General features: G+C 38.2%; 1 protein-coding gene across 32 annotated transcripts in view; it reads left to right on the top strand.

The window, feature by feature from the left end:
- The window catches only part of trol (terribly reduced optic lobes), a 1,501,851-nt gene that overhangs the window by 1,420,734 nt on the left and 68,170 nt on the right, over nucleotides 1–12,947 (top strand). For all 32 annotated transcript variants that reach the window (XM_069835989.1, XM_069835996.1, XM_069835998.1 and 29 more), the window contains 5 exons: nucleotides 34–178; nucleotides 6,471–6,588; nucleotides 8,491–8,671; nucleotides 10,018–10,257; nucleotides 11,997–12,166. In XM_069835989.1, the coding sequence (XP_069692090.1) occupies nucleotides 34–178; nucleotides 6,471–6,588; nucleotides 8,491–8,671; nucleotides 10,018–10,257; nucleotides 11,997–12,166 (854 nt within the window). The remainder of the gene's footprint in view (nucleotides 1–33; nucleotides 179–6,470; nucleotides 6,589–8,490; nucleotides 8,672–10,017; nucleotides 10,258–11,996; nucleotides 12,167–12,947) is intronic.

Genomic DNA, 12,947 nt, shown 5'->3' with positions numbered 1-12,947 from the left:
GTTCATAGTTGATTTGACAACCTCTGCTTGCAGGGCACCTCCCACAGTGCGCATTGAACCAGAAACTCAGACCATCTCACAAGGAACATTGGGAGAGTTGAGATGTATCGCTTCCGGAGACCCAACTCCTATCATAAGGTGGAGCAAGTCAAATGAAGAACTTGCAAATAACGTTCAGGTACGTCACATTGGATTTCAGTCTGTAGTGAAATAAAGATAGGGAAATTATTTCTCATTCTAGACCCACGTTAGCTGAAAGGAAAGAATGTTACCTTTCCGCGTCAGAAACCTGGTTCAAATCCAGGCAGTTCCTAAATAGAATTTGTGCTGCTCAAAGACGTGTTAGGACGGATTTTCTCGAGATGTTCTTGTTTCTCCTAACATGACTTCATCGTAATTTTCGTTCATGATGCATCATGTTTCACGGTTTTGTTATGTAGTTATTGGCGACGCATATTTACCACTTTTTTCTTCTAGTTACTACTGGGACGCCTGTAGGAGAATGGAGGAAATCCAAGTTCCATAAGCGTTGGCAAGAACAACAACTTTTTTCTTGACTAATTTTGAAGTCGTGCCAAGTAATGAAAAATGCTTAGAAATAAATTTAACTTATGTTCTAAAACAATTTCCATGGTAGTAAATAATACTGTTGTTTATTTTCATTAATAATTGATGTGTAACCTATATTAGCTATTTAATATTACTGCTGTGGAAGGGTAGCAATCTAGCAGACAACTTCTGTTTTCAATAGATAGATAGATAGATATTTATTAGCCTTAGGAAATACAATGATTTCATGGCATCGTCAGAGTGAATACATAATAAATATGCGGTTACATACATGTTTTTCCGACATACAAGATGTCTACAATAATATACAAATAATATACAATCAATACATTCAGTAATGAAGTCAATTCTCCACAGTTTTCTTCAGACCATTACTTGTACAAGGTTCTTGGTTTCCTTATCTTCTTGGGCAGTCTCACCCCAGACATGAATCAGATAGAAAAGAAGAGCAGTAAACACAAAAGGAGATACTAACTACTGTAAGCTAAATTTGGAGTGCTAAACTAAGATACTCATTGACAGTAAAAGGCATGTGGAAAAGTAAAATATGTTTCACTGACTTTTTAAATCTAGCATAGCTAAGGGCTTTAGTTTCAACAGGGAGTTTGTTGTAAAGTCTTATCCCTGTATGTGATAAGCTATTGAGACTTTTGGATAACCTATGATGATTAAAATGTAAATTATTGCATGTTCTTGTGCTGTAGTTGTGATAATCAGAGTTTATTTTAAAACTATCATAATTTTGGTGGATGAAACAGACTGTTTCAAGAATGTAAATACAAGGTAGGGGCAAAATATCAAACTCTTTGAATATTTTTTTACTATCCGAGCGAATAGGTACTTTCTTTATAATTTTCAATATTCTCTTTTGCAGTCTAAACACTTGTGCAAGTTTTGATGATGACCCCCAGATAATTATCCCATATGATAATACAGAGTGAACATAGCCAAAGTAAACCGCTCTAAGTAGTTCCTTGGGAGTTATATTGGTTAGGACACGGAAAGCATAACACAAACGACTTAGTTTATCAGTTAAGAATTGAATATGACTTTCCCACGTGAGGTTGGAATCAATCCATATCCCTAAAAATTTTGTACAATCGACGTCCTTTATTCCAGTATTATTAAGTAGTATTTCAATGGAGTCATGTAGTTGTTTCTGACTGAAATACATACAAACGGTTTTACTGACATTCAGTTTTAGTCTATTGCTAGCTAACCACTGTTCTAGTTGTCTTGAGGTTTCATTTATTTTCTCCTGTAAATTATTTTTATCAAGAGCATTGAAAACAATATTGGTGTCATCTGCAAAGAGAACGGTTTTAGCTTGTGTTATCCTTGAGGGAAGGTCGTTTATATACAGGAGAAATAGAATTGGGCCAAGTATGGAACCCTGGGGCACCCCGCTTTTCATGATAGTGGGATATGATTTCATTGAGCCTATTTCAACAAATTGTTGCCTTGCACTTAGGTAAGAAACAAACCAACTTTTAGCTAACCCCCTTATGCCAAACCATTGTAGTTTCTGGATCAGTATCATGTGGTCAACTGTGTCAAATGCTTTGCTCAGGTCCAGGAATAGCCCAACTGTTTGATTCTTGTTGTCTTTTGAATTTAGAATAAATTCCGTGAAAGTGAATATGGCGTTATTAATTCCTTTGCCTTTTTGAAATCCAAATTGAGCATTAGATAGTGCACCATTGCAATCTAAAAACCGAACTAATCTATTATACATAACTTTTTCAAGGATTTTGGAGAATGTAGATAATAGAGATATCGGCCTATAGTTGTTAATATTTTGTTTATCTCCCTTCTTAAATATAGGACATACTTTTGCGAGTTTGAATTGTTCGGGAAATTTACCACTAATTAAAGATGAATTGCAGATGTTTACTAGTGGAGCTACTAGTAGTACGGCACATTTCTTTACAATTCCATCCGGAATGTCATCAGGTCCACAGGAAAGATTATTTTTTAGTTTTTTTATTATATCGAGAATTTCATCTGCAGTCACGGGAGATAGAAATATGGTGTTTACATTTCCTGTTCCATGTAAGGTTGTTTCCTGACTACCTGTTACCTGGTTATTAGGATTGTCTGCTACATTTGCAAAAAATTTATTAAAAATTTCAGCTATTTCGAAGGAATTTTGAATTGTTTGACCATTATGTATTATTGAAAAGTCTTGATTTGAGACTTTGGTATTTTTACAAGTTTCTTTCTTTACAACTTCCCATATAGCTTTACCTCTGTTCTGTGCTTTCATAATGAATTCTCCATTGAATTTCAGTTTAGCTGCATGTATAACTTTCTTTAATATGCTGGTATATCGTTTATAATGTAATTTAAGATCTAGGCTATTTGTAATTTGGCACAATTTATATAACTCCTTTTTCCTCCTACAAGAAGTTACAATCCCCTTCGTTATCCAATTTTTTGAATTGTTGAACTGCTTATTTGTAAGTGTACATTTTTTTAGTGGAAAAGCAACATCAAAATAATGAGTTATTGAGTTTATAAATTCGTTTGTTTTCGCATCCACATCTGTTAAGTTGGTTACTTCAATCCAATTTTCTTTGCTTAGCAAACGTTTAAAATATTCAACGTTTTCATCATTAAAAGATCTTTTATACCTAATTGGCTTAATGCTATTTGGTTTAGGGTTTTCAAATGCATAAATATTTAAGAATATAGCATTGTGGTCTGCGATACCCATATCAATATTTCCTACTGAGAATGGATAAGAATCATGGTCAATAATTATTTGGTCTAGGCATGTTTTAGAATTAGAGGCTATTCTAGTTGGAGTGTCTATTGTTTCTATCAGATTATATGATCGAATTAGCGATCTGAATTCTGTTATGGTAGCATCACTATTTAAAAAATCTATGTTGAAGTCACCGCACAAAATTAATTGTTTCTTTTTGCTTTTTAGGTGATTTAAAAGAAGTTCAAACTTTTCTAAAAAGGTTTTTATACAGCCATCTGGGGACCTATAGACACACACTACAGTTAAATTATAATCCTGACCGCTAATTTCAGTCACAGCATGTTCGAATACTTTGTCTTGGTTTAGATAATACGTATTCTTTTTTTCTATATGTGATAAATGTTGTCTCACAAAAATAGCTGTTCCTCCATTTTTGTAAGTGTCCCGACAGAAGTAACTTGAAAGGTTGAAATCTGGAATATGACAGTATGTTATTTCCTTTGTGTTTAGCCAGTGCTCTGTACAGCATAAGATATCTAACTTCTTTAAATCATGGTTTATGATTATTTCTAATTGATACAGCTTATTTCTAATGCACTGAAAATTTTGATGCATTAATGTGACAGAGGCCATTTTGTTAGCATTATAAGAAGTCTTTTTATCAGCAAATGAGAAAGAGCTAAGTTTACATGCACTATTTAGGTCTGTGGTTCCAATCTCCGTGAGTGGCCCTGGTATAAAAAATCACGTAGATGGGCAGGCGTCTTCACAAGTCGAGCCGAGGATCTAGTTGCCGCTTCCGGGCTCTGAAGACTTTCTTGGAGGCATCGATTTTCTTCATTATCTACCATCGAGTCGGACTTCCATTGAAGAGGTAGTTCCAATTCCCCCAAATTCAAATCCAGTCCAGGTGACGACAGCTTCTCCTCTGACAGACTCCTTTGTCTCTTCTTCCGGGATAAACTTGGACATAAAGAATCCTGAAGACGAGCAGGTGCTTTACTAGATCGCGAAGAAGCTCTCGTGCAGGTCTCATCATTTGGCTGATCCAATCCCTGGGACTGATCGTCATTCCACTGAAGAGCAATGGGGGTACTCGGGAGTATTAACTTGCTATGTAATATCGCTGCTATTTTTCTCACTGCTGCCTCCTTTCCTTTACCGTTCAAATGTAAGCCATGTCTAGTGAAATTGTCTCTATTTAAGTCTATTTCATTTACCTTTACATGATTGTACACTTTTAGTCTCTTTTTCAGTTTCCTATTGAAATTTACAACCTCACTGTTGACACATGATGTTGTAGGAAGGTCATGTCTATGTAGAGCGTTCATTACTATGATATTGGTTTGGTCATTTCTTTCCACAAATTGTTGTAGATGACGTAGTCCATTGTCTGTGTTGTTCCTGGCTATATCATTGGAACCTCCCCAGATCACTACCGTGTCTTTTTTGGTCATTTTCTTCATCTCTTCTTTTGCAGAAGTTGTTATAACGTCCAGGCACATACCAGGCTTTACTAAACCACTCACTTCCGTATATTTATTCACCTGTAACCTTAGCTCAGATGCACACCCTCTGGCATGACTATCACCTATTACCAGTATTTTATGTTTTTTACGTGTGCTAAAATTAGGCCTACTGGAACTGGTTTGCTTCACTGCTTTCGCTGCTATTGGCCTACTTCCTTCTCCATCAACTTTTTTCCCTTCTTCACTCATCTGATGCCGTTCTTCGTATTGTAGAGGAGTAAATCTATTACTTGTGGGTATATTTTCCACAAGGCTGGTGCGAATATTTCTACCTCTTTTTCGATCAGGTTGAGACCAAGTTTCAACAGTGGAAACATTATGCCTAGGCGCCATTGTGTGGGCTTGGTTGGTAGCTATTTGGTTTGCATTTTCTTGGAGAATCCGTATAATTTCCCACGCAGTCTTCAATTCAGCGGAAACTTTACACAATTCCAATTGTAAGAATGCACAAGACGTACACTGATGATCTTGATTACCTTCAATATTACGATTATTCCTGTAAGCACAAGTACACGCAATCTGACTGGCCGCCATTTTTCAAAGAATCACGAAGGTCACAATCATAACAGCCAGAAGCCCGATATTGCACTTAACACTTTTGCAAATTTGCAATCTGTCTAGATTAGACAAGAAGTAAATGTTATTGTTTTCTAATGCCAGGCGTTTGACAATAAAGTCATTTGACCTCTTGCACTCCAATATTTTTCAAAGATATTGTCATGTTCAGCTACTGAAACACAGATTTTGAGGTGTTCCGAATCCATTTCTTGATTTGAGTTGTACAATGGACAGTTAGGGGACTGATATATTCCAATTCTATGCAGATGCTTGGCCAAACAGTCATGGCCTGTTGCCAATCTAAATGCAGCCATAGACGATTTTCGTGGTAAATCTGGAATCAACTGTGGATTATGATGCAGAGAGTTCCATTTTTTTCCTCTTGAGATTGTGTTATCAAATTTTGCTTGTTGAAGTCTAAGTATGTAGATTTAATAAATCTTTTCGCAGAGTAATAGGTAGATTTAGTAACAGGTCTGTAAGTATCATTGCTGCCCTTCTTTGCTAAAGCATCATCATTCTCGTTTCCCAGGATTCCACAATGGGATGGTAGTCATTGGAATACAATTCTTTTATTGAGTGATATTAATTGAGAGAGCATTTTAGTTATTGATATAGTTTGTGGACTTCCGGATCTCAGACATAGAGACAAAATTCAAAATTCTGCTCTTAAAGCCCTAAATCAACTACATGAATGGAATACATCAAATTTGATGACACTCAATTTAAGCAAAAGTAACTACCAAATATTTTCACTTGGTAAAAAAGAAAGAAATAAATGTTATAAATGCATATGACATGAGAGACATATAGTCGGTGACTCAGGAGAAGACGAGTGCAGAGTGAGGAAAAGAGGTGTTTAATAGATAATGTTACGACAACACGTGCAATACTTGTACTACTAGTAAGTGGGAACATTATTTCCACTTAGTAGTAGTACAAGTATTGCACTATTGTCGTAACATTCTCTATGAACTGCCCTATCCTTTAACAACACTCCCTAAGAGAAGCAACAGTAATACGGTTAAAGGGTGTAAAATTTGAAGATGTGTTACTGAAGTTAACTATCTTTCAGCCTTATATTTTAATTGTATGCATTACAGGCTGCAGGCCAGGTGCTAAGAATCATCAATGCAATGGTACGAGACAGAGGTGTGTACATCTGCACAGCAGAAAATTCTGGAGGAACTGCTGTCGCATCAGCTGTAGTAGAAGTCGAACGTAAGTGTTTAGTGACACACAATTTATCCCTTTTTAATTGGAAAAGATTTGAAGAGTGCAGGGGGGGGGGGGATCAAAATCCCAATTCTCTTGAAGGTGATGTCATCATCTAATTCAGTACTGGTATATTACTAAAAAAATTATGTGTTTTTCTTATCAAAACTGATAAAGAAGAGTTATCGCCATGAATACAGTCCTCTTTTTCTACTTTTTCATTAGGAATAGCAATAAATTTTGCAATAATATACTGAATTAGATCTGGGCGAATCCAGAAATGCATACAGAGTGTTAGTTGGGAGGCTGAAGGGAAAAAGACCTTTGGGAAGATCGTGACGTAGATGGAAGGATAATATTAAAATGGATTTAAGGGAGGTGGGATATGATGATAGAGACTGGATTAATCTTGCTCAGGATAGGGGCCCATGGCGGGCTTATGTGAGGGTGGCAATGAACCTGCGGGTTCCTTAAAAGCCATTTGTAAGTACTCTTCCTTTGCTCTGAGTTTTTCTTACTTAAGCTGGTATATTTCTAATAAATTCTCGGAATTATAACCTCTGCAAATTCTGTGGTTGCTAGAGTTTAGTATTTTTGTACGATGTAAATGACAAGCTATAGTCGTGTCGCTGTTATTTCCGGTGTGACTCCTCCCCTTTGCTTACGTCTTAGAAAGTGAAGGCTCTATAAAGTCTAGGTAGGTAGTATCGTTCGCCATTTTAGTTCTTTCGTTGCCGAGCTACCAGATGAGGAATCTATTTGCTTCATCGTTAAACATTATCATGTTGTAGCTCCTATGATAATAAATCAAACGCACTGTAATTGAACAAATAATTGAGCGGCAAATAACGTCCTCGTGTGATTTGTGCGAACGCCAACGAAAGAGCCAAAATGGCGGGCGATTATATTAAGTATTTATCGAGCCTTAGGAAATTCATTACATCATCAATAGCAAATGACAAGACGCACACGTTTAAATGTACCCGACCTGCAACGTGATTGGCTGCTGGAAATAAGAGCGACGGGACTATAGATAATCATACCATTATAGTATGTTCTGAATAAATTGTAATTGCTTCTTTCGTTGCACATAATAAATGTGCAAGGATCTGCATCAGTATCTATACCAGTACTGATCTTTTATGTTTTGCAAGTATTATGTATACACAATGTTTCAGAATCGTCCACATTATTTTGAATAGGCAATTCATATCATGCCAGCAGGAATGGGTAAACATGCTAGTTGAACGACTTTTAATACTTACAAGAAAATAAATCTTAATTGAATATAACTTTCATCACCTCTGATACTATTTTAAAATGCGTCCAACATGACAAGTGATCCATGCAACTATACTGCAGTATAATTTGAAGAAATGGATGGCGTTTCTGGGACACGCTGTATAGCAGTGACGTAATTTACTTTTGTATAGTTTTTGTTAATGGCCTTCTATTGGTAAATTTTTTACCCTTATTTACCTAACAAGTTTTGAATTTGTGTAATGTTAAAGCGTTAAAGATTTCTTATGCAATCTATTCCTATTTTGTCACCTGTTCTCGGTACTAATTTCTGTTTTATTTATCTGATTTGCTACACTTAAGAGTAGTTTCGAATCTTGTTTCGTCTGTACACACCAAAATGAGACTCATACAGTCCAGCTTTCGTATCACTTATTAGAAACCCACTTATTAATGATTTTACAACACTGAGCATATTTTTTTATATTATTTATGTTGAGATACTAGTTATGTTATTGGAACTAAATTGTGGTGCTGTTTTGGTGGTTGATTTTACTGGGCACAACTCTGGATTTATTCTGTAACTTTAGCATCTGCATTCAGTGGTACACACTAGTACATATCACAAGCAAGAGAAGGAAGAATGCTAAATAATGCATGTGAACACAGGTCGGGAGCCTCCTGCAGTGGAGCTCTACCCCGAGGCCTCACAAACTATCATCACTGGAGGCAGCGCCCTTCTGCAATGTCGCGTAACTGGAGGCATTCCACCACCCCGCCTCAGATGGTCCCGGCCTGATGGACGTCCCTTGTCACCATCCATCGAGGAGCTTCCAAACGGAGTGCTCAGGTATTGCAGAGTCAGAGTTGAGTTGTATGTGCTCTCTGTTCACTACAAATTTATGTGAAGTTATTCTTGTATAGCGAGAATTATTGTTTGGTTTCCGACGTCTTAAACCCCACTGGCATCAACAAATTTAATGCCTTTATTAATATTAGCAAGTGTTATGTCATTTAGATGCTGTTACTTCATTGTTTCCACTGTTATTTGCATTGTTGAGTAGTGGGGAAAACGAAGGCTGATTCGGCCATGTTGCCTTAAAAAACAAAATATTTCACTTTGTTCTAAAACTCTGCCAACACAATGACCGATATCGTTGGGATGTGTGGATTTAAAGTGGAATTGAAATCTGCAGCAACGCACATTATAAAGGATAATTAGTAATATAATAAATTATAAGGGACATATCTTAGGCAAATCTTTGGACCAGTTAGAGAAAACGGAACATGGAGAAGAAGATATAATTTCGAACTGTACAGATTATATGAACCGGTCATTGTTAAATTCATAAAAATAAGAAGGTTGGATTTGGCCGGGCATGTTGTGAGAATGCAAGATGATAGGGTTGCGAAGAGAGTTTTTAAATTTATTCCGATGGAAAGAAGGAAGGTTGGGAGACCGAGATTGAGATGGGAAGACTGTGATGGATGACATCAAGACTTTGGGTGTTAGAAATTGGAGAAGTTTGGCATTGGATAGGGAGGAATGGCGAAAACTTCTGAAGAAATGAAGGGCTGTCGTGCCATTGATGAAGATGATAAGGGACATAATTTCGAAACTTACTTCACTTGTTGTATGTGTAGTAGAAATGACTTAATGCTTTGACAATCGTACTTCGTCTGTCACTTTCTTTTTGCATAAAAATGCACAAATATCGCTTGCCACACTACTTCTAATTTTGTTTACTGAGTGGTAAGCCATTCGGTAGCCACAATAATAAGTGACAACTGATGCTATGCTGGTTGTGGTGCTTACATTTTCGGCAGTACTTTGAAGTTTAGGGAAAGTCGAATCCGAGTAGCATATTAAGGGGTGTTTGGCTTGGCTCCCAGACCAGCTACACATCTTTTAATGATATACTCTATTCTGAATTGAAACAAGTCGAATGGTATTGTAGGTAAATGTTTTGTTTTGTGTACTGCATTTGCCATTTACTGACTTACTCTAAATTACGAAACTGAATACAGTACAAAGTATTTTTATTTGAAACTATTGAATTGCCATTTTATGCAATGTATGCTTTTGTCCAATATAGTGGAGAGAGCCCCTTCATGGCTACACATCTGGCCATATTGATAATCAAGATCAGTACTTACAGAATATTTCATATAAATGTTTTGATTTGTTTACTTTAGATTTAACCAAGTGACCCAAACAGAAGCTGGACAGTATGTCTGCCACGCAGAGAACGAAGCGGGGACTATCAACGCCATGGCGACACTCATTGTGCACTCCATGCCTGTCATCACCATCAGCCCATCCACCGACGTCCACGTCGTTGTAGGAGAAAGAGTGAGACTGGAATGTCGAGCCTCGGGAGAGCCTCAGCCTACAGTAGAGTGGTCGAAGCACAGCAGATCCAGTTACACTTTCTAGTAAGTCAGCTTTGAATGCTGGTGAAACTGATTGTTTTGTACGTGAAAATCGCAACAGTTCTTCAGTTCTTTTTCTTTTCTTTGACTTCCATTTTCTTTTCTTTTTATTCTCCTGCTGTTTTTATGCCTTAACCTTCTTATGTTCTCTCCTCTTCCTTCCTCATTTCCACTCTTCTCTCATCTCCTCACCCTCACACTCATTCATCTCCCCTATTCTCTTCGCTTCTCTCTCTCTCTCTCTCCTTTCTTCTCTGTTCTGCTCTACCATTTTTCTAAAATCTTGGGTCCCTTGTTTAAGATCCCTTTATCTTTGGTCTGATTACCTTGTTGGGTTTTCCCGAGGCTTTCTCCAACCATGGCGAATCCTCGGCCTCACCTCATCTTACTACATCTCGCCAAAAAATTGTAAAAAAAATTGAAATTGAAATTGTAGAAAAGTTGTAAAAATTGTAATTGTAATCTTGTAAAAATTTGACTTGTTTCACATCTTAAAGCTTCATTGCTAATGTAAAATCTATGGAATATAATAAATGAAATCAAATACCACCTACTCTTTCCACGTCTCATCTTTCCTGTCCTCTTCTCTTCTGTTTCCCTTTATCTTTCGCTTTCTCTGCCTCTCTATTTTCTCTCTTCTATCTTTCCTTCTTTTTTCTTCTTCTGTTGTCTCAACTCCATCCTTTCTTCTCTCCTGCACTCCCTCTTCTCTCCTAACATCTCCTTTGTTTTACTCTAATCTTTTCTCTCATATCATGTTCCCTTTGTAACTATTTGATAACTGCTCTCCTCTCCTCCCATCCCCTACATCTCCGCTCCTATCCTCTCCTCTCCTCCGCTCTTCTCTCGTCTCATCTCCTCTCCCTTCCCTCCTCTCATCATTTCCTTCCCTCCCAATCCCCTCTCCTCTCCTCTCCTCTCCTCTCCTCTCCTCTCCTCTCCTCTCCTCTCCTCTCCTCTCCTCTCCTCTCCTCTCGTCTCGTCTCGTCTCGTCTCCCTTCCTTCCTCTCCCCATTTCCTTCCCTCGCCTCTTCTCTCCTCTCCTCCCCTTCCCTCCATCTCCTCTCCTCCGCTCTTCTCTCGTCTCATCTCCTCTCCCTTCCCTCCTCTCCTCATTTCCTTCCCTCCCCTCTCCTCTTCCCTTCTCTCATCTCATCTCCTCTCCTCTTCTCCGCCCTTCTCTCCTCTCATCTCCTCTCTCTTCCCTCCTCTCTCCTCTTCTCTTCTCCTCTCTTCTCTTCCCTTCTCTCTCCTCTCATCCCCTCCCCTTCCCTCCATCTCCTCTCCTCCGCTCTTCTCTCGTCTTATCTCCTCTCCCTTCCCTCCTCTCCTCATTTCCTTCCCTCCCCTCTCCAGTCCCCTTCTCTCGTTTCGTCTCTCTTCTGTTCTCTCTTCTTTTTCTCTTTTCAGTTCTCTTTTCTTTCCTCTCCTCCTCCTCTTCCTCCTCGCCCCTTTTCCATCCTCTCTCGTTCTATTCTTCTCCTACATGAGTTACAATCTAACCTGTCTATTCCTTTCTCTCTCCTCTACTCTGTTTTCGTCCCTTCTCGGCTGTGCTGTCCTGCTTTCTCTCAATTCTGGATCCCTTTGTTGAAAAGCCGTTTGCTAAGCTGATTGACCTAGAATTAAAACTATCATCTACGTCGTATATGATAGTAAAGGATGTTGATTTTCATAGGCTCTTCCATGTATGTATTTTGATGCTTAAGCTAGGCTAACAACGAAAACTGCATTGCTTGCAGCAACACTGAGCCTGTTACAAGCGCGATGCCACAGACAGCTGTGTACGAGATCACTCGCGTGACGAAGAATGACGAGGGATCCTACAGCTGCTTGGCTCGCAACGCAGCTGGCACTGTTGAAGAGAGGCTGCACCTCACAGTGGAGGAGAATGAGGTGACCGGCACTGGAGGTGGGTGGGAGTAGTTCATATCCTGTCTTCTTCTTGTACAGTACCGGTACCTTGTCTGAATATTCAGTCTGTAGAACATTGGAATGCAATGGAGTTAGTTTCATAAGACAACAGTGGTGTGCAATATTAAAAATGCTCGAATTTCGAGTCGAGTTCTTGTTTAAGTAACAAACTGCTTTTGGTTAGACCAACATTGCTATAGTGGGCACACTGTTAGCCGAAAGGCTAGAGCACTAGCTTTCCACGCTGATAACCTGGATTCGAGTCCCGATGGGTCAAACTGGAATTTGTGGTGGGTAAAGATTGTACTTGGTGGTAGGTCTTCACAGGGCACTCTCGTTTCCCTTAACGACATTTCAGCATATCTCCATTCATCATCATCATCATAATTATGGTGTTAAGTAGTTTTCCTCCCATGTGTACAGAAGGTAATGTCTACAGGCGGTTAAGAGAACTACAGCTTTGGTGCATTTCCCATTGATAAGAACATTTGGGTAAATGACGCAAGTCAAGTGCCCATCATTAGATTTAAAAAAATTGCTGTAGTGATCACTAATGTTATGATGTAAATAAAATGAGCCATTGTAAAGAATTACTTTTGAAGTTAAATTTATAGACTATGGAATTTATTTAATATATATGGCATTGTAATAATATTTGCCATAGTTTTTTTTTCTAGACAAATGAAGCTGGTGATGATTTAGACGACGATAATTGAGCCATTCAGAGCAGAAGTAGTGTAAGTCAAAAATGGGTAATGAGTGTTAAAGTAAACATTCTG

Source organism: Periplaneta americana, chromosome 9 (genome assembly GCF_040183065.1).
Source record: "Periplaneta americana isolate PAMFEO1 chromosome 9, P.americana_PAMFEO1_priV1, whole genome shotgun sequence".
Classification (NCBI taxonomy): Eukaryota; Metazoa; Arthropoda; class Insecta; order Blattodea; family Blattidae; genus Periplaneta; species Periplaneta americana.
The sequence above is the reverse complement of the archived record's forward strand: the minus strand, read 5'-3'. Positions and strand labels throughout refer to the sequence as shown.